This window comes from Salvelinus sp. IW2-2015, linkage group LG20 (assembly GCF_002910315.2).
Source record: "Salvelinus sp. IW2-2015 linkage group LG20, ASM291031v2, whole genome shotgun sequence".
NCBI classification, from domain to species: domain Eukaryota; kingdom Metazoa; phylum Chordata; class Actinopteri; order Salmoniformes; family Salmonidae; genus Salvelinus; species Salvelinus sp. IW2-2015.
The window spans coordinates 38735487-38756181 of record NC_036860.1 but is presented as its reverse complement, the minus strand read 5'-3'; the positions used below and the strand labels follow the sequence as shown (position 1 = coordinate 38756181).

The 20695-nt window shown below is 43.8% G+C and overlaps 1 protein-coding gene across 1 annotated transcript; it reads left to right on the top strand.

Moving 5' to 3' along the window:
• Positions 1-1756: 1756 nt before the first annotated feature.
• LOC111981896 (matrix metalloproteinase-28-like) lies at positions 1757-20391 on the top strand. The gene is made up of 8 exons (XM_024013387.2): positions 1757-2167; positions 6164-6240; positions 12005-12207; positions 16197-16418; positions 16871-17116; positions 18677-18826; positions 19168-19335; positions 19570-20391. Exons 1-8 carry the CDS (start codon positions 2000-2002, stop codon positions 19965-19967), a joined length of 1632 nt encoding a protein of 543 aa, XP_023869155.1. The 5' UTR covers positions 1757-1999; the 3' UTR covers positions 19968-20391.
• The last annotated feature ends 304 nt before the right edge of the window (positions 20392-20695 follow it).

The window sequence follows — 20695 nt, the reverse complement described above, 5'->3', positions numbered from 1 at the left end:
CACTTCTCACATCTCGGGAATCTCCCTCCTACACACTGCTGCAACATAACCATAAGCTTCGCATCTATAACACCTTTGTGGGTTTGGCACAAAAACTCTCACGGGATAACTGACATATCCTAACATGACTTTGCCAGGTAAAGACTCTGCTTCAAAACTCAAAAGGACAGTGTCTTCTCAGTTTCACCAAGAACGCCACCAGGTCTGCATCGCAACAAAYAGCGAGCATCACAGACACAGGGAATCTTCCATTTCAGTTGCTCCACTTAAACACTTAACGCCACCAAAGTAATCACTCCTTTCAAACGCTCAAAGGCGCCCTGCTCTGGAGAGCAAAGCAAGTCACAGGTCTTGTCCCGAGGCATGTGATGTTAAGCACCCGCTCCCTCTGGGCAGAAGAAACACAGAAAATCAAGTCCACTTCGAGCCACCTTCACCGATTTAACAGTGTCCAATTTCTTTTCTACCCAGCCTGAGACTACATATTGGTCAGCCAAATGTCACTCCCACTGGCCCAGAATCATCCTTTGCATGACCATCTGGTCGAGGCTCGGTCTTCACCACATCTGCCACCGCAGGTAATTCATCCTCAATCTCATCAGGTTATATTTCTAAGCCATCAGAGACAGCACAGTGCGGTTTGTAGTACTTGGCCCAAATCTACCTCAACACACATCTTCCCTCTGCAGTTTTTCTTTTTCCTCACTGTCTATAACCACATCTATCTGTTCATCACGCTCATGCCACACCTTCATCCGCCCTATTGTTTGCAGAACATGCACAGATGGCCTTTCAACAATACCCAAATTCTGTTCCTTAGCCCAATTTAGTAGTCTGGCTATCTCTTGCCTCTSTATGCTCACAAAACGTGGCACAGTCATCAGCCAAGTCTCCTCTTTGTCATCCCCAGAATGCTCACTGGGAGTCGCCACGTTCCCAGCTAAAAATCACTGACGACGTTTCAAAATGGTCATCACTAGTTACCACATGCAGTTACGTCRTATGTGTTTTGCCACTTCTATACCAGGGGTCCTAACCTTCTCTGCTGCGAAGTGCTGCAAAAATGTTGACAACAGACCAGAGACCGCCCCCTTTCACTGTGGTCACCCAACCATCTGTGAATGGTGGGTCAGGGAAATTGCCATGTTATATCCATTCAACCAGCTCAAACATTATGGATAATATAAGAATCTTTGTCGATATCAAATATACTTTCTGTGAACAGTGAATGGTCTTCAAAAATCCAGTGAGATTGTAAACTTGTCCTGCCAGTGCAAACTATTTGAAATGGCAATTTTTTAAATGTCCAGAGAAAGAATACTTGATGCACAGTTTATGGGACTTGGTCTTCAATAATCAAATCGTGAACTATTTGAAATGTACATTTTATTCAGCAGCAATCCATCTGGGCAAATAATTATATTTTGATTGCATAAAAAGATAAATAAATATCAGTTTTCAATGGTAAAGAATGAAAATAATAAAACCAGAAATAACAAGTGATTAACACATTTTGAACAAATAATAACACCGTTTTTTGTTGTTGTCTTTAATACATCAGGAAATATTAACTTTTTTTATAAGTAGTAAAGTGTAAAGGTATTTCTTCAAGAAAATGTGTGCACTGGCTTCAGCTATAGTATGTAGTTTAGTATGAGCAATAGTACTATTCAGCAGGCACACTAATTATTACCATGTTGTTACTTCTTTATTTCCTGCTGTAAGGTCAGGTGCTACCAACCTTTCTTTCCAGGACGTTACAGGCGTTGTTAGTCTAAATTGAATGCAGCTATGGAACTCCACATTTAGTTCCAAGACTGAAGTTGGAATTCTGTTGGAAACGAGGCACATCATTCAATTTTGGAGGCGGTGTCTCTGAGCAGACTCCTCGCATTGTGGCTCCAGATACAGACGGCGAAATGTAGACATCTCGATATCAAGTTTATGTCTTTCAGGATATTTAGTCAACACGTATTTCAGTCATTTAACGTGGCCAAGTATGAAGACTTGCGTTGTCGTTGTCGGCAAGATGAACATTTTACCTGAGAAAACTTTGTGGACATTCGTGTTGCAGCTTTCTTGTGTGCTGCTCACGTTGAAGGCAACCGTTACCGTTGGCTCACCTGTGCTGCTAAATCTCCCGCCACCACCTGAGACTAGTGCTGAGGTAGGTTATGCAAATTACCTGGAAAATCATGAATTATGGCAAGGACTGGCTTTCACATTTCAGTGTAATAAATGATGCTCAATTGTTTGAAGAAGGCAACGGGTAACGTTATTGTACTGCCATTTACTTTCCTGTCATTACAGTTTCACCGAATACTTTCCCCACTTCTTCCTCATGTCTTACTCTTATTCAAAATTCTATCATTTCTATTCCTGAGTTTTTTTATTGGATGCACATTACTGTATGTGATAACTAGGACATGTATGAGGCATGTTTTCCTCTCGCAGTTACTATGATTCCCTCACTTCTTGGATAACTCTCAGCAAGGCTTTACCACGCTTTGTTGTAAGCAGAGCTCAGGGTTAGTTGACCCAGTCAGAGTATTATGGCTTTGCACACAAAACCAAATTTGTTCCTGACCCCAGCTTGCCTGGCTTCCCTGACCTTAACTCTTGGTAAATCTGCCCTTTGGATTCCTCCCCTGGCCTCCCCGCCAGTCCAACATTGTACCCTCTGTTGCTCTACACACCCTTAGTCCCAAACACATGACATGGGTAACATGGGATAAGAAAACGGAGGGGCAGTAACACCAGTATTGTGACCAGGGCTCATTTGGATGACTGCAGCCTGCTTAGCACAAAAACATGTATATGTTCATTATGTTTCACCACAACATGGGTCTGTCTTTAGATGTGGTGCTGTTTAACATTTATTTATTTATTTTACCTTTATTTAACTAGGCAAGTCAGTAAAGAACAAATTCTTATTTTCAATGACAGACTAGGAACAGTGGGTTAACTGCCTTGTTCAGGAGCAGCATGATGTTTACACGACAGGCAACCTACTACTGTATGGGTTTAGGGCATATAAATCCTTTGATGATGTTCGGGGACAGTACCTTCGCCTTAGGGAAAATGCATGTCACCAGCCTGGCCTCCGAGCCATACGAAACATACTTTATGTATTTCTGAGCACCTCCAAGACGTATGATACCTACTAATGGTCTAGTTACTATAGACAGAATTGAAAGTAGGGAGGTTGGTCGGGGAGGATGGGTAGGCGTAATCCGCGACCATCTAGCAATCCAAAGGTTGCATGTTCGAGTCACATCAGGTCAACTGTAGAATTTTAGCTAACCCTTCACCTAACCATTATTCTAAACGTAAGACAATTCACCTAACCTGCTACGTAAATTCACCTAACCTTTGTTGTTTTAGTTCTCCTAACCACCAACATAAATTCTCCCCTTTGTTGTTATGGCGCAACAAGCAAATTGCTCTCAGAGAAAGACGTAGAATACTATACGTAATACAATACATATGTTAAGTTACATCATCCAATTTGTATGCTATTGTATGACCAGATAAGACGTATGAGACTGTATGTCTTATAATGCGTATGATATTGTATGATTGCTATTCCATTCGTAAAGGAATGTAATATCATACTAAATGGAATGTCACAGATTTAGCTACAGAATAATACAAGTTTCCAAGAGACCATGTTGCATACACAGGAACACTCAAGTCAACAAACTGTTGCCAGGCATAGATTCCTTTAGATGAGGTTTACTTGTGGACTTATTGTCTCCAAATATTAAATACAGATATGCTTCTGGAATTGTAGAGTTTAGATTCATTTGGGAGTGTTAAATGTGTGATACTGGTCACTTCTCTTGTTCTGTGATACTTCCCACTCAATCCAATTGACTTATTCCCCTGTCCCCTCTTTTGTTTAGAGTTTATATTGTCCATCATTGCACACTTCACTGTCGTTGTCATGCACTTCTGTTGAAATAAGTCATTGACAGAGAACCCTGATGTCCGAAACAACACTGAACTATATTTGAGGTTGAAGGGGTCATGAGCTTTCTGTTCCATTTGACATATGGTTGTTCACCTTCCAGATAGTGAAAGTCAAGTGAAAGGCTCATTGTGTTGGTGTAAACTAGGAGGCAAGTGGCAACAGGAATTGTAGGCCTCTCCTGCTGGAGGAATGTTTTCTTCCACTGAGCATCCTTCCACCGAAGAAGCCTTCATCTTGTTTAAAGCACAAGAAGTGTCTAACTGGAAACAAAGGCTGTGAATTGAGTTTTTTTTTTACACCAACAAGTAGCTATTTTTCTGCTTCTAAAACTCCTAAGGGTCTGTATTTGTGGAAGCCTGGAAAATGTCAACCTTTGGTTCTCTTACTCATAGAGACGACAAGATTGAATGGCTCCGTTTTCATTCTTTACGTCTGCGTTGCGTCGTAAAATGTCGGTCCCAGTTTCATGGTTCTTTACTTCACACAACGGTCATTCCTTTATTGGGAATTGAGCTTTTGATCAACAAAGTAGGCTACATTGTGAGCTCTTTGTGGTTTAGCCTAATTGTAGCCTTATTCCTCAATTTTCCCAGTACAGTACAGCCCATTTTCAACTTTTATAGTTTTTGGTCACACAAATAACGAAGAGTATAGTGAACAACAGAGAACTGACTCGTTTTCCAGGCTGAATTTTAATTTTAGATCCATGCCCGTCACTTGATCTCAAGTTAGGATTTCACCCTGGCACTCTGATCTACCAATGGTCCATTGTATTTGTCTGTTGGAACACTGTATCATCTAGCATGCTTTAGATCCAGCCTTATTCAAAACCCAAGACTACCCAGTCAATTCAACCCGTCTGGTTTTCTTTGCAATTAAAATGGTCTGTGGAGTTCCACTCTAATGCAGAGGCCCCCTCTCTAGTCTCTACCCAGCTGTGCTGGCTGGTTTCCATTAGGCAGCCATTTAAGGGACCTGGGCCACGGAAGACCCAGGGGAGTGCCGCTTATCATCATCCAGCTGCAGAAGTGGGCCTGAGTGCCACATCCCACAATGCACTCTGCTCGCTCCCAGCTGCTCATGGGAACAGCACTGGCTGGTGGCCCTCAGGGCCTAATCAATCCAATCATAGAAAAGTATGATGGGGGAACAACCCACCACAAACATCTCTGGCAGCGGTGTGAAACTTCTCAATGGCATCTCTGGTGTTAGCATCTGCTATAATGATTCTAAGACCACTTAGCCCTAATTTGAGTCCTCCGCTGCATTCACTCAGTGCTTGATGTTTCAGGTTCTTTCATACCAGCCCAATGCTTTCCTCTCTCCCCTCCAGGCTGTCTTGACCATGGTATTCTAAATCATTCAAGTGTTGGAGTCTACAAATTACTAAATTACTTTGTAGGGGAGAGTGGGGAAAGTTGAGCTGTTTTTACATTCACCATCACTCCATCTAACATACATATTTTTCAGGATGTTGTGTATCCATGGAAATCCTCAAAAACCATCTAATCATTACAGTTTTGAAAACATAGCTTGTCAAAAAAAAGTGGTCGCTTGGCACAACTTACCCTGGTACACATTTCTATACTGAATGAAATATTACCGCTACCTTTTTAAAACTATGTCTATCTTTATTTCCCAAACACAATTCAACATAATTACGTTTTAAGTATATTTTAAACACACGCTTAACACCTAATGAACACTTTGTACTTTTTTTGTCACACTTTTAACATATGCCAGGCCCTGTTACCTCATATCATATGCTTGCTGATGATTTCCATTACGCCTGGGAAGAAAACACTTACATTGGCTCAACTTACCCCAAGGCAAACATTTTGACTATATTAGCCCACACAGCTACAAGGATGCACTTTCATGCTGGCTTTAGGACCTCATATTGAAGCTTATAGAGACCCCAACTAATGTATTAAACCTGTCTCTTATACACATCTAGATGTGTATAAGAGGTCATTCACAGGCTCTGTGAAATGACAACCTTTTCTTAAATATTTGGTCAGATGAATTTTATGTATGGTTTCCTAGAAAAAGGGTGGCTAAACTTAACCCTTTGGCTCAATTTACCCCAATCTCCCCTATTGATTTGTTCCCTTTCCTTGAACATAGTCTATGGTCCAGGAGAGAGTGTGATACACATTCTGAATTTGTATGTTCTGTTTTCCTGTATAGAATTTTCTGGAGAAGTATGGATACCTTGAGGAGGAGAATCACCAACACAATGATACTGAGGTCAACACAGCTCTCAGGTACAAGGCTGGCATCTTTTAACCTACCAGAAAGAGCACTTTACAGTAATAATGGGAAATTAGGGACATTTTTAATCGAGTGTGGTCAATGATTGATTACAATGTATTGGTTGTTACAGAATATGCCATGTACATTTTTCATTGACTTTGTGTACTCACTAATTTCTCAGAATATCAAATCTGAGGAAAAACTTTTCATTCTCTGTGAAAATGTCTTTGAGGTTGTGTTGACATAGCTTTMTCAAAAGTGTGTCCCATTCTCCAGTTGTGCTTGAGTGAAAAAGCAAGCACACGTCTCTGTTTTCACAGTTGCACTGTGAGTTACTGAATATTTGGAGAAGAAAAGCCTAACTCATTTAAAAGATTTATCGAAATGTATTGCATGTTTATTTTCTATCACAAAGCAAAAGCTTGGTTTCACTAATGGAAGTAACAGTCTGCCACCAGAGCCTGGTATTTATCCAGGTGATATGACAGCTATTATTTATGCTGATATTTAAACTACACGCATTTGACACTAATGAAGAGCTAGACGATGCATTACCCCCATGCTCAGCAGGTTTAGAACCTTCAATAGAACACTGGTCACTCTAATGTTTACATACTGTTTTACCCACTTCATATGTATATGCTGTATTCTAGTCAAGGCCATCGTATTTAACTATTGCTGTACATATACTATTCTACGTATTCCTCAAATATACTACACACACACACATATATATATATATATATATATATATATATATAAAAATGTATACACAGTGTGTGACGGGTCAGCTAGTCCGAAACACCCTAACACAGGCGGGAGGCATGAATTGAACAGACCGGAGGCAGTGGTTGTGGTTCCTTTTGTATTGTCACTCAACGGGTTCTTTCACCCAACAAAATAATTCCAGTACAAGGTAGCGTCCAAYGCTGAAACAGCGTAAAAAGAATAAACCTAAACTAAGCAGCTGACCAAAAGGCCATGGCCAAAAAGGGAACACAAAACAACAAACGGCTCCCCTTCTCTTAAGACGATTGTCTACACATATTTACAGGGGGGACGCTTCCCTCCATCTATGGCCTGCCTTGTTTAACATAGAGCCAAGGTGCATCAGATAAAGCCGCTTTCTCTGAGGTAGGAAAGTCCAACATCCTCACCAGTCCCCGTGTCTGCTCCCAATCCACCTCGAGCTCATCTCCTGGCACACCTATATAGAAGGAGACACCAAGCCAATTAGTGGGCCCAGGTGTGTACTGTACTAATTGGCTTTACACTGAGTACCTATCCCCTGAGGAGGGTGCTGTCATGTCGTCTTCCTCCGGCTGGTCACTGAACCCTCACAATAGATACTCTATATTTCTTAATTTCCTTATTTTACTTTTTAGATTTGTGTGTATTGTGTATTGTTAGATATTACTGTCCTGTTAGAGCTAGGAACACAACCATTTCGCTACACCCGCAATGACCTCTGCTAAATATGTGTATGTGACTAATAAAATGTGATTTGGTTGAAGGTTTGATTTACATTTATTTACATTTAAGTCATTTAGCAGACGCTCTTATCCAGAGCGACTTACGAATTGGTGCATTCACCTTATGATCCAGTGGAACAACCACTTTACAATATGCATCTAACTCTTTTAAGGGGGGGGGGTTAGAAGGATACTTTATCCTATCCTAGGTATTCCTTAAAGAGGTGGGGTTTCAGGTGTCTCCGGAAGGTGGTGATTGACTCCGCTGACCTGGCGTCGTGAGGAGTTTGTTCCACCATTGGGGTGCCAGAGCAGCGAACAGTTTTGACTGGGCTGAGCGGGAACTGTACTTCCTCAGAGGTAGGGAGGCGAGCAGGCCAGAGGTGGATGAACGCAGTGCCCTTGTTTGGGTGTAGGGCCTGATCAGAGCCTGAAGGTACGGAGGCCGTTCCCTCACAGCTCCGTAGGCAAGCACCATGGTCTGTAGCGGATGCGAGCTTCAACTGGAAGTCAGTAGAGAGAGCGGAGGAGCGGCGGTGACGTGAGAGAACTTGGGAAGGTTGAACACCAGACGGGCTGCGGCGTTCTGGATGAGTTGTAGGGGTTTAATGGCACAGGCAGGGAGCCCAGCCAACAGCGAGTTGCAGTAATCCAGACGGGAGATGACAAGTGCCTGGATTAGGACTGCGCCGCTTCCTGTGTGAGGCAGGGTCGTACTCTGCGAATGTTGTAGAGCATGAACTACAGGAACGGGTCACCGCCTTGATGTTAGTTGAGAACGACAGGGTGTTGTCCAGGATCATGCCAAGGTTCTTAGCACTCTGGGAGGAGGACACAATGGAGTTGTCAACCGTGATGGCGAGATCATGGAACGGGCGAGTCCTTCCCCGGGGGAAGAGCAGCTCCGTCTTGCCGAGGTTCAGCTTGAGGTGGTGATCCGTCATCCACACTGATATGTCTGCCAGACATGCAGAGATGGCATTTCGCCACCTGTTATCAGAAGGGGGAAAGGAGAAATTAATTGTGTGTCGTCTGCATAGCAATGATAGGAGAGACCATGTGAGGATATGGACAGAGCCAAGTGACTTGGTGTATAGCGAGAATAGGAGAGGGCCTAGAACAGAGCCCTGGGGGACACCAGTGGTGAGAGCACGTGGTGCGGAGACAGATTCTCGCCACGCCACCTGGTAGGAGCGACCTGTCAGGTAGGACGCAATCCAAGCGTGGGCCGCGCCGGAGATGCCCAACTCGGAGAGGGTGGAGAGGAGGATCTGATGGTTCACAGTATCAAAGGGCAGCCGATAGGTCTAGAAGGATGAGCAGAGGAGAGAGAGTTAGCTTTAGCAGTGCGGAGCGCCTCCGTGACACAGAGAAGAGCAGTCTCAGTTGAATGACTAGTCTTGAAACCTGGCTGATTTGATCAAGAAGGTCATTCTGAGAGAGATAGCAGGAGAGCTGGCCAAGGACGGCACGTTCAAGAGTTTTGGAGAGAAAAGAAAGAAGGGATACTGGTCTGTAGTTGTTGACATCGGAGGGATCGAGTGTAGGTTTTTTCAGAAGGGTGCAACTCTCGCTCTCTTGAAGACGGAAGGGACGTAGCCAGCGGTCAAGGATGAGTTGATGAGCGAGGTGATAAGGGAGAAGGTCTCCGGAAATGGTCTGGAGAAGAGAGGAGGGGATAGGGTCAAGCGGGCAGGTTGTTGGGCGTCCGGCCGTCACAAGACGCGAGATTTCATCTGGAGAGAGAGGGAGAAAGAGGTCAAAGCACAGGGTAGGGCAGTGTGAGCAGAACCAGCGGTGTCGTTTGACTTAGCAAAAGAGGATCGGATGTCGTCGACCTTCTTTTCAAAATGGTTGACCGAAGTCATCCGCAGAGAGGAGGAGGGGGGGGAGGGGGAGGAGGATTCAGGAGGAGGAGAAGGTGGCAAAGAGCTTCCTAGGGTTAGAGGCAGAGCTTGGAATTTAGAGGGTAGAAAGTGGCTTTAGCAGCAGCAGACAGAAGAGGAGAATGTAGACGAGGAGGGAGGTGAAAGGATGCCAGGTCCGCAGGGGAGGCGAGTTTTCCTCCATTTCCGCTCGGCTGCCCGGAGCCCTGTTCTGTGAGCTCGCAATGAGTCGTCGAGCCACGGAGCAGGAGGGGAGGACCGAGCCGCGCCTGGAGGATAGGGACATAGAGAGTCAAAGGATGCAGAAAGGAGAGGAGGAGGAGGGTTGAGGAGGCAGAATCAGGAGATAGGTTGGAGAAGGTTTGAGCAGAGGAAGAGATTGATAGGATGGAAGAGGAGAGAGTAGCGGGGGAGAGAGAGCGAAGGTTGGACGGCGCGCGATACCATCCGAGTAGGGGCAGTGTGGGAAGTGTTGGATGAGAGCGAGAGGGAAAAGGATACAAGGTAGGTGTCGGGACTTGGAGGGGAGTTGCAATGAGATTAGTGGAAGAACAGCATCTAGTAAAGATGAGGTCAAGCGTATTGCTGCCTTGTGAGTAGGGGGGGAAGGTGAGAGGTGAGGTCAAAAGAGGAGAGGAGTGGAAAGAAGGAGGCAGAGAGGAATGAGTCAAAGGTAGACGTGGGAGGTTAAAGTCACCCAGAACTGGAGAGGTGAGCCATCCTCAGGAAAGGAACTTATCAAGGCGTCAAGCTCATTGATGGAACTCTCCAAGGGACCTGGAGGGCGATAAATGATAAGATGTTAAGCTTGAAAAGGGCTGGTAACTGTGACAGCATGGAATTCAAAGAGGCGATAGACAGATGGGTCAGGGGAGAAAGAGAGAATGTCCACTTGGGAGAGATGAGGATCCCAGTGCCACCACCCCGCTGACCAGAAGCTCTCGGGGTGTGCGAGAACACGTGGGCAGACGAGGAGAGAGCAGTAGGAGTAGCAGTGTTATCTGTGGTAATCCATGTTTCCGTCAGTGCCAAGAAGTCGAGGGACTGGAGGGAAGCATAGGCTGAGATGAACTCTGCCTTGTTGGCCGCAGATCGGCAGTTCAGAGGCTGCCGGAGACCTGGAACTCCACGTGGGTCGTGCGCGCTGGGACCACCAGGTTAGAGTGGCAGCGGCCACGCGGTGTGAAGCGTTTGTATGGTCTGTGCAGAGAGGAGAGAAGAGGGATAGACAGACACATAGTTGACAGGCTACAGAAGAGGCTATGCTAATGCAAAGGAGATTGGAATGACAAGTGGACTACACTTGTCTCGAATGTTCAGAAAGGTAGGCTTACGTTGCAAAAAACTTATTGACTAAAATGATACAGTACTGCTGGCTGGTGAAGTAGGCTAGCTAGCAGTGGCTGCGTTGTTGACTTTGTTTGAAAGTGTAGCTGGCTAGGTAACCTCGATAACTGGCTAGGTAACCTCGATAACCTCGATAATTACTCTAAACTACACAATTATCTTGGATACAAAGACAGCAAAGACAACTATGTAGCTAGCTAACACTACACTAATCAAGTCGTTCCGTTGTAATGTAATAGTTTCTACAGTGCTGCTATTCGGTAGAAGTTGGCTAGCTGGGTAGCTAGCTAGCAGTGTTGACTAGGCAGGAGAACGGCGGCGTGGCGGACGAAAATAGCTGGCTAGCTAACCTCGATAATTACTCTAAACTACACAATTATCTTAGATACAAAGACAGCAAAGACAACTATGTAGCTAGCTAACACTACACTAATCAAGTCGTTCCGTTGTAATGTAATAGTTTCTACAGTGCTGCTATTCGGTAGAAGTTGGCTAGCTGGCTAGCTAGCTGGCTGGCTAGCAGTGTTGACTACGTTAGAAGGACGAAAGTAGCTGGCTAGCTAACCTCGATAATTACTCTAAACTACACAATTACCTTTGATACAAAGACGGCTATGTAGCTAGCTAAGAAAAAATTGCTACAAATCAAATCAAACCGAAATTAAATGTAATACTACCTGTGGAGCGAAGCGAAATGCGACACACCATTGTTTCACATTCTTTAATAAAAGACTCAAACAGAAACAGCCAATAGGCTATTCAGCTCGCTTCGCAATATTCCCGCCGAATAGGCCTACAAAGAAACTAGACATATCTCAATGAAGTTGATTGCGCGAGAGGGTCTGTGCACTGCATAGTACCTTCCACAAAAAGGTTAGTTTGAGGTCAGTTGTAAAGAACACACACTACCATCATCACATGTGGATTACTTGTAAAGTGCTGTATTGATTGCACCACATTCTTAGGGTTTGCAACTTTTTGATTCTACTTTCTGGATGTGCTCTCCGATCTTCATTTGCCGTTCACTCTTCTTTTATCATTCATCCATCTCTCCTCTGTCTGCCTCTCAGGGAGTTCCAGTGGCTCACCCACCTGCCAGTCACTGGGCGTCTGGACAGTGCCACACGGCACCAGATGGCAGAGCCCAGGTGTGGGGTGAGGGATGACAGGGGCCAGCAGGCCTGGGCACAGAAGGTCAACGACATCTTCCATGGAGGTCTGACCAAACCTAACATTGGACAGCGTCTACACAGGAAGCGCCGTAGCCAGCTAGGTTAGTGGCCAATCCATGGACCTCCTTTAGCTGATTTGGGCTCACTTCTGGCMAACTTCAAACCAACCTCCTAGATATTACTCATTTTTTTATTCCTTCCTTGAAGATCAAATGTTTGATTGAAATGTAGTTGGCCCATACAGGTGGACTTGATTATATAGGTCATATTTCAAGAATAGACTGCTATAGCAATGCCAATGTGACTTTATTGTCTAGAATGGAGAGGTCAGGCTAACTAATCTCATCAGCTGTACTGTGACTCGATACTGCATCCTCAATTAAATTATCATCTAATCAACTATTACCATTTATTGAGGTCATAACATTGTTGTTTGCTCAATGACTCCCAATAGCAAGCTGCCCTGTTGGTTTCTTCAATGAGCAAATTATTTTTTAGGGAGTTATCAACTGTTAGGCAGGGAGTCTCAAATTGAAGGCTGGTTTTCCTTGAATTAGTCCCAGGTTAGAGGAAAACAAGGAAAATCAGCTTTACTACTGGCCTCGAAGTCCAAATTTGAGAAAATGGGCTTTGAGACCTCCACTGAAGGACTCTAGTGGCAGTCAACATCCATGGCCATGTGCTTTCTGTGGTTGGTCTCTGTTAGGGAGTTCACTACAAACTGTAAATCAGTGGGGGGTTCATGCCGTTTAWGATGAGGGAGGATGATTTTTTTATTTTATGAACATGGCCTTATTTCTATTACAGCATATTGGATGACTGTCATTCATATTCCATTCACCCAGCTCAATGTAACATCYATAGGTTTGGGCTACTACATGATGCTACAATTCTCCCTGTACCCATCATGAGGTTGAAGGAAAGTTTACAACGTAGGTGCACAGGTTGAGAGAATTTTGCGTAATCAAGGTGACAGACAGTGACACATTTAATACCGCCTTGCATACATCTTGCCTGCATCTAKCTGATCTAGAGTGTAATCATTAGTCCAACAGTTGCAAACAAGAGTTTCTATTGGAAAAATGTACATATGTTTATCCCCATTTCGTTCCGTTTTCTTCCGTTTAAGAAATGTTTTTCAACAGAATTGGCACAATGAATACACCCCTGATCGCATGCAAACACAGTTCACTTTCATACCAGCTACATACAAACGGCTCCTTGTATATATTATTCCTTCTCGTWTCTATCTACGCGCTCTCCTCTCACCTTTTCCCTTGTGGACTTCAGTGCACAACACATCAGCTGTCTGTGAACAGGTGGAAAAAACCTTTTCAAGCCAAACCTTCATATCGCTAACCACACACAGCCTACTGTACATCATTGTCACGTCATAGTCAACATATCTACTAGAACTAACGCATTAGTAAACCCGCTACAATCATGCAGTACAGTCAACAGCAAGCAGTTTAGCAGTTACACCAGCAGGCCCTGGTGGCAATAAATTTATAAAACCAAAAGCGTACCTTGACTTGGAATAGTTCCAGTGTTGGATAGCCATAGCCAGCTAGCAAACATAGCATCTCTCTCTGTTTGAACCGGGTGTTTGAGTAGGGTAAACAAGCTACTGTAGCTGCATTCGATGCTAGCTAAGTAAGTGAAAGTTTAAAAAGTATATACTACAAAATATAGCTAGCTCTCTCTTTCTCTTGCTTCTCCATAATTTTGGAAGAAATTAATTTGTTCAAAACTGTTYTAACTATTGTCTTTCTCTCTCTTTGAGTAAACTACTCACCACATTGTATTTGTATTGAAGTCAATTTGTATTGGGGACACTTCAATTTGTATTGAAGTCAATGTACCCAGAGGAGGACAGAAGCTATCTGTCCTCCGGCCACGCCATGGTGCTACCCTACAGAGTGTTKCTAAGGCTACTGTTGACCTTCATGGCAAAACAGTGTTTTATTAAATTATTTGAGGACATGTGAATATATTTAGCATAGTTTTATCTAAAATGGATAGCTTTTTCAATGTTTCACTATTTTATTTTTGTGAAATTCACTGATGAGGATGGWCCTCCCCTTCCTCCCCKGAGGAGCCTCCACTGCTGTAAATCAGAGCCAGCATAGTACAGATGTAGGATCATAATTTGATCCAGTTTGCTACAGCAGGAAAATAATCCAGCAGCGACAGGGCATGTGAATTATTATGTGGATATAATTAATGGACATTTTTGTAGGGTTTGATTCATTTACAAGTCTGAAAGTTCAAGGTGGAATTTATAAACTTTAGAACCCTTTTTAAACCTCAAATACAAGACAAGTTTGAAATGTCCTGCATTGCAGGAATGTTCTGCAACAGGGTGAAAAAAATAAGATCCTACATCTGTATGTAGGCTATCTACACACACTGCCATTGAAATATCTTCAGGGAATTCTCCAATCTCCACTTGGGTGTGTGGGAAGCACATTCTAAATTAGATATAAACTCTCTGCACACACATCCTATTTCATCTTAAAGGAGCTCCCCAGTCCCTTTTAGTCTGTGAGAACCACTGCCTAAATTATTAAGATATACGACCGTCTTTTCAATGTTCCGAGGGGCCATATGGAGACTGTCCAACACATCTCCACTGTGTGATAGATAGGCCTACATGCTCAGTGGTAAATGGAGCTGTTTTGGGGTATTAGGGTGCTGGTGTTTGTGTTTGTGGTCTGGATGGAGAAAAGTATGTAATTCCACACAGCCCCTGAAGTGATTGGATAATACTAGAAGAATGCAGATGTAGGYGTCATACTGCCCACTTTTCCAGCTGCAAGTTTGTWCCTGACAGCTGCCACCTGCTCCCTGTGCAAAGATGCTGGGAGAGAGTCCATGGAAGGACGGCTCAGGATCCTCTGGAGCAATCCTATTTCAGAGAAATCCCATCAATATGGATTACACACACGGATAGGAGATTGAAGGACARTTTCTGCAAAGAGGCAGTTTTAGTCACAAATTAAACTTTACAGAATTTGAATTGGAAGAATATGGCATTCTTTCAAATGTAAGTGGGGTACAGGAGAATAGTTATATGTATCTGTCTATCTACAGTACAGTAGTGAAGGCAGCCAGCAGAAGTCAAGGCAGGGGCTGGCTCTTACTGGCTCGTTGGTCGAGTACCAGAGAGACGCAAACGATTGCACCAACAGTCTTAGCTCATCTAGTCTCACCAATGAGGCTTGCTGGAACAGTCTTAGCTCATCTAGTCTCACCAATGAGGCTCACTGTAAACATTGAGATATGAGAGTTTTTTTAGTGTCCTGTGGAGTTGTTCTCAATAAATTTTCTTTCAAGGAGTGCTAGCAAAAAGGTTAAACCTTGTAGCGTTTTTTTCTCTATGCGATTTCACACATGCTCTTGAAATGTGTTTATCACACTCTGGCTCTAAGCTCATACAGGTGAAGAAGACCATCTCTTCCCACTGGTCTGTGCCTCTGTTAGAAACCAGCGTTTATCCAGACACGTGTGAGGTGGCCTTGCTTAGGGAATGTGTCTTATTGAGGAATAATCTGCTGCAGTCAATTGACAAGGTTATTTTTATTGGAGTTGAGTTGTTTTGACACACAAATAATTGATTTATTGCCTTAGACAACCACTCCTACCAATCCTACACAGCAAGAGCTCTTCTGAATTAGTTGATAACATTTTTTAAAGTTGTGTCACTGCTGTAACCACAAGTAATGTAATAAACATTACTCTCTCTGCACTTCGCCAAAGGATTCACCCTTATTGTTCAAAAAGAAACACTCACATCCCCATTATTGTGATTTGCAAACGTCCCTCTCTCTCTCTCTCTCTCTCTCTTCTCCTTCCCTCTCCCTCTTTCTATCTCTCTGTCTCCTTCTCCCTCCCCCTTATACTCCTCTCTCCCAGCTGCATGAATGACAATCTGAATCTTACCCAGCACAACAGTGCTCCCAAAAGTGGGTGCTAGTGACTTATTTACCATAACTACTCTTTTTCAACGTTCATATAATATCTCACTTCTTGGTCATGAGTCCCCCTTGCTCCTCTATATTCATCAGTCTACTATCTCATCTCTCTGCAGGTGAGAGGTGGCACAAGCGTCACCTGACCTACCAGGTGGTGAACTGGCCTGGCCACCTCCCTCGGGGTCAGGTGGCCCTAGCTGTACGCACCGCTTTCCAGCTGTGGAGTAACGTTTCGGCCCTGGCCTTCAGAGAGGTCACCCAGGGGTCAGCTGACATCCGGCTGGCCTTCTACGAGGGGGAGCACAACGACGGCATGGGCAACGCCTTTGATGGTCCAGGTGGGGAGCATAGCAGTATACCATGTAGTAGTGGTTTGACATTTTGACTGATTCCTGTCAGTTCATAGTTTACCTAAAGGAAGGGAGAATGCATTTTCAAACAGGGCAATTTCCAAAGATCAATTGGGTTCCGCTGTGAAAGATCTCGCCCGGAACTATCCCCAGCTGTCACAATGTTCACATGCTTACAGATCCCTCTTGCCTGGTCTGAGAACAGCCACTAGCATCTACCGCTTTAGTGTTTCCAGATTTTAATGGACCAGATAATTATAAGAAACATGTTGATGGTTCCACCTAGCCTGAAAATGAGAGTCGAGAAGCTTCTACCATATTTCTTATGCCTGCCTGGCTCCTTCAGATCTGCACAGTTTGAAGGGGTAGGGCAATAGGTTGTTTTGAGAAGCTTCTCTTCCACCGCTGAACCCTCTGTATGTTCTTGTTTTTACCCCCAGGAGGCGCCCTAGCACATGCCTTCTTCCCATGCCGAGGGGAGGCCCACTTTGACATGGCAGAGCGCTGGACACTGAACGGCTACAAGGGCCACAACCTGTTCATGGTGATTGCCCACGAGGTGGGCCACACGCTGGGCTTGGAGCACTCTCCTGTGCGCCACGCTCTCATGTCCCCCTACTACAAGAAGCTGGGGAAAGCCACGGTGCTGAGCTGGGATGACATCACTGCTGTACAGCAGCTCTATGGTGTGTAGGCCTACTCCACTCTGAGAGAGGAACATTAAAGTTATTTGAAATTCAATTTGAATTTGAACATTATTTTTAACCAGTCACTTTACATGACAACTACTGCTGTACAAAGAAAATTGCCTAGTCCAAAGCGAAGTTACACTGAAGTGGAAGAAGAAAACTTGAGGAAGTGGAACGAGAAGATATGGAGGTAATAGTCAGTGGTCAGGTAGAGGAGGGAACAAGGTTACACGAGGGTGACGAGATGATGATATAATGACATTGAGACCTCATGCTGAACTTAGTACACAGATCTGACTAGAGATTGGATCAGCATCCGTTTCTTTAACCCATCACCATCTGCTGTGCTATCATTCACCATGACATCATAGTGTCCGACAGTCCCGGCCACCCTGTGATATATGAAGCATCAACTGAGAAAGCTAAAGGAGGGAATCTTTTCATATTAAATGTGTATCTTAAGCTATTGCATTCATTACAGGGAATCACACATGCTACCGTTTAAACGTACATTTTTTCCATCCAACCGCTCTAATGCTGTACACAGAGGGATGTCCAAAGATCACTATATCCCAGAGCCAGGCTTCCGGCAGCTGGAGACAGTGTTGATCAGTGTTTTTTTCCCATCCTCTCAAGGTCACACCAAAGTAAACAAGCAACTTCCTTGTACATCAACGTTTCCATTTAGACAGTATAACAGGGAGACGCCAGACAAACTATCTCTCCATGTTTTGTCTCGCTCTCCTTAGGGATGCCGATTTTTTTCAGACCTTTACACAAATGTTTGCTCAACGTTTTCCAAACAGAACGGGTGGGCAACATCTGGAGACAAATCAAAGGAGACGTTGTGTCTGCGAGTCAGTGGCATTGTAAAATCATTTGGCTCTCTTTACTTCTTTTGGCATTGGAATACAGTAAATTTAAAGTCAGCTCAGCTGTCAATATCTCAGCACTCAGTCATCTGTGATGTGTTGGGTTTTCCATTCTGCAATGTTATGGCGTGCCAAATCTGACAATTAGTGTCTTTTGTGTATGTTACCTCTCAAACTTGCTGTGAAACAGGCATATAGGTCTTATCTGCACCCACTAGGCAAAAACTGGTTGAATCAACATTGTTTCTACGTCATTTCAACCCCAAAATGTAATGTGATGACGGTGAATCAACGTGGGGAAATGATTCGACTTGAAAAAAAGTCATCAACATAAGGGAATTTGGTCATTTTTTACCCAACTTTTAGCCTATATCCAATGACATGGTGACATTTTATGTTGATTTCACGTTGAATTCACGTTAGTTGACAACACAACCAATGTAAATCAAAACTAGATGTTGAACTGATGTCTGTGCCCAGTGGATACTTGTCCATAGCAGAAAGCTTTAATGGTACTCCACTTGTAAATGTGCAGTCAGAAATAAATCAATCATTCAAGCTTTTTGCAGATCCACCTGGTCTATTGTAGTAACATAGAAGAATATGCATGTATATTACGTGTAGTCAGAAAAGCTTGGACATTACTGAAGCTACTGTCCTTTTTGTCATTGAATGTTCTCCATAGGGAAGCCAGAGAGCGGTCAGGTAATCCAGTTGCCTGGTCAGGTGTTCAGCTCTGCTCTACGGGACTGGGAGCTGTCTGAAGGTGGTACTTGGAAGCCTGATTCAACCCCACCTCCATACTGCAGTGGATTCTTTGATGCACTCACCATGGGTAGGACTTGATTGATGGTCACTATCTGATCATGCTAGAAAGGCAAACAAATAGGTCCCATTGAAATGAATGGCTCTTTGTCACCAGACTGGAAGTCGTACTTACCTAGCATATTTGAGGCTAGAAGCACGTTTTGGATAAGATTTGAGGTTTCGAACAAGACAAATATGACAAGTTAACAGCGCCATCTGGTGGATTTTGGCCTGTGATTGTTTTGGGACATAAGGTAATCAATCTCATAGCAATTTACATGAATAGTAGGTTGAGAGTTCTTCATTGACTTCTGAAGACGATGATATACTCTGATTCCTGAAAACAATTCATTTTTTCTTACCTTGCAGACCAAGATGGTACCAGCCTAGTATTCCGTGGGGGGCTGTTCTGGACTGTGTCTCCTGCAGGCAAGACCAGCTCCCCTCTACCTCTGCAGAACCGCTGGCCAGGACTACCCCTCGCCATTGAGGCAGCTGCTTACTCTCAGATGGACAATAAGTTCTACTTTTTCAAAGGTAGTGTGAAAATGAAGACACGAGTTACCCAGCAATAAACGTACCTGAAATGATTTGTTCTTGTTATAGTAACATCTGTCCTGTATCGTAGTTGGGGTTATAGTTCAGGTAGATTATAGCAGAAATGTTTCACACAGACTGCTTTTTCAGTTTGTGTCCTCATATATGTGTTGCTGCATTGTAATTTCACATCTCACACAACCAGCACCTTCCTCCTTGCGTCTCTTCCCCCAGGTAGGCGAGTGTGGCGTTACTCCAGCAGTGGTGTGGACCCGGGCTTCCCCCTGAGGAGCAGCGAGCTGGGCCTCCCTGGACACCCTGACCAGGCCTTCTACTACCCCCGCCTGGGCCACCTGGTGGTGTTCAAGGGCCAGCTCTACTTTGTGCTCAACCTGGGGACCCTGAGGCCCGAGCCATACTACCCCCGCAGTCTGGACGACTGGAGGGGGGTCCCCCGGGGGACCAACGGAGCCGTCAGCCACCCTGATGGACAAGTGTACTTCTTCAAGGAGCGGCACTACTGGAGATTTGATCCAGAGAAAGTGCAGGTGACTGGAGAGGGGATGTGGGACACAGAGCTGGAGTGGACAGGCTGTTTGGGAACTCACCACAGAGGCAATAATATACTGTGACCACAAGAGGGTGCTAACTAACTGATTAAAGTGGTTGGCGAAGGTAATGTGCAATGGATATATTCAGACTAAGCAATGACAGAGCTCATATTTTTTATGTTCATACAGTATTATTAAATAAGTATTCCTAATCCTACTTCATCCAGTGAACCAATGCTTTTGTTTGTAATGTGTGTTTTGTTGTAGACAGTATTACGATATTCAGTATGGCATAGCCAATTTGTGAGTTATAAATTACATGTGGCATTGTTGCACAAATAAATTATGTTTGTATGTTTTCTCTCAGACAAGTTGTTGTTGTTGGAGATGAAGTCTCTGGACTCTTTAGTAGACTATTGCATTCATAAAGACCTTTTGTATAATTATTTCATAAAGTACCACATATGGCACTGTTTTTGCATTTGAGGCAATTCCTTGATGTGCTGATGATGTGACAAAGGGACTGTTACAGGGACCTCCTCTTTATTAAAATGATTCTTAAATTCTGATAATGTGAGATCAAAAGAAAGTTAGTTTAGTTGTAAGTAAGCTACTATGTAACAATGTCTAATGCACTCTTGCATGTAGGCTACTAGTTCTCCTGGTGACATATCAGAGCCAAAGAGCTATTGATGAATACTAGTTGTTTTCTTCAGATTAATTGCTACTTTTTACACTTTTTGACCAATGAAATCGATATGATTTGCATCACCATTTGATTTGAACCTGTGAATTTATGCACTTCAGTA

Excerpts from the sequence above, each read along its gene's own strand:
- LOC111981896 (XM_024013387.2), top strand. The coding sequence starts at position 2,000 with ATGAAGACTTGCGTTGTCGTTGTCGGCAAGATGAACATTTTACCTGAG. Across the intron at positions 6,241-12,004 it reads GAGGTCAACACAGCTCTCAG|GGAGTTCCAGTGGCTCACCC; the intron begins GTACAAGGCTGG and ends TCTGCCTCTCAG. Across the intron at positions 18,827-19,167 it reads CTTTGATGCACTCACCATGG|ACCAAGATGGTACCAGCCTA; the intron begins GTAGGACTTGAT and ends CTTACCTTGCAG.